Below are 492 nucleotides of genomic sequence, written 5' to 3'. Positions count from 1 at the left end.
CATTCATTCATTCAAAAAAACTCACAACCTCACTTTGCATCTCCTCCAGGCATGCAAGACTTCAACTACCTGTCTTCAAATGACCTCGAAGTGACCCTGGAAATTGGCTGTAACAAGTACCCCCCTTCATCGGCTCTCTATCAGGAGTGGTTGGACAACAAGGATGCTATGATGGAATACATGTGGCAGGTACTGTGTTATATATATTGTGTTATGTTTCTGTGATAGATTTCCAATGTTTTTTTGGAGGGTGTGTGTTACTGTGTTTCTGTTGTGTTTTTATGGTGTTTCTGTATTTGTGTTTTTGTTGTATTTCTGTTGTATCGTTTTGTTTCTTTAAAGTTACTATACTGCCTTGTATTATTTTATTAGGGTTTGTGTTTTGTATCGTCTGTGTATGTGTATCTATCTATCTATCTATATCTTTTTTTTTCGTATAGACCTATGTGTTTGTTATTTTCACTTGTGAGATGATATATCGAGTGTTAGTTT

At 35.6% G+C, this 492-nt stretch overlaps 1 protein-coding gene across 1 annotated transcript in view; it reads left to right on the top strand.

The window, feature by feature from the left end:
* LOC119592237 (carboxypeptidase E-like) overlaps positions 1-492 on the top strand; it is a 28,024-nt gene that overhangs the window by 15,665 nt on the left and 11,867 nt on the right. Inside the window, exon 8 of the mRNA XM_037941069.1 lies at positions 50-189. Coding sequence (XP_037796997.1) covers positions 50-189 — 140 coding nt within the window. The remainder of the gene's footprint in view (positions 1-49; positions 190-492) is intronic.

The sequence above is a fragment of the Penaeus monodon genome, chromosome 29 (genome assembly GCF_015228065.2).
Source record: "Penaeus monodon isolate SGIC_2016 chromosome 29, NSTDA_Pmon_1, whole genome shotgun sequence".
Lineage (NCBI taxonomy): Eukaryota > Metazoa > Arthropoda > Malacostraca > Decapoda > Penaeidae > Penaeus > Penaeus monodon.
This window is presented reverse-complemented; position numbering and strand designations above follow the sequence as displayed.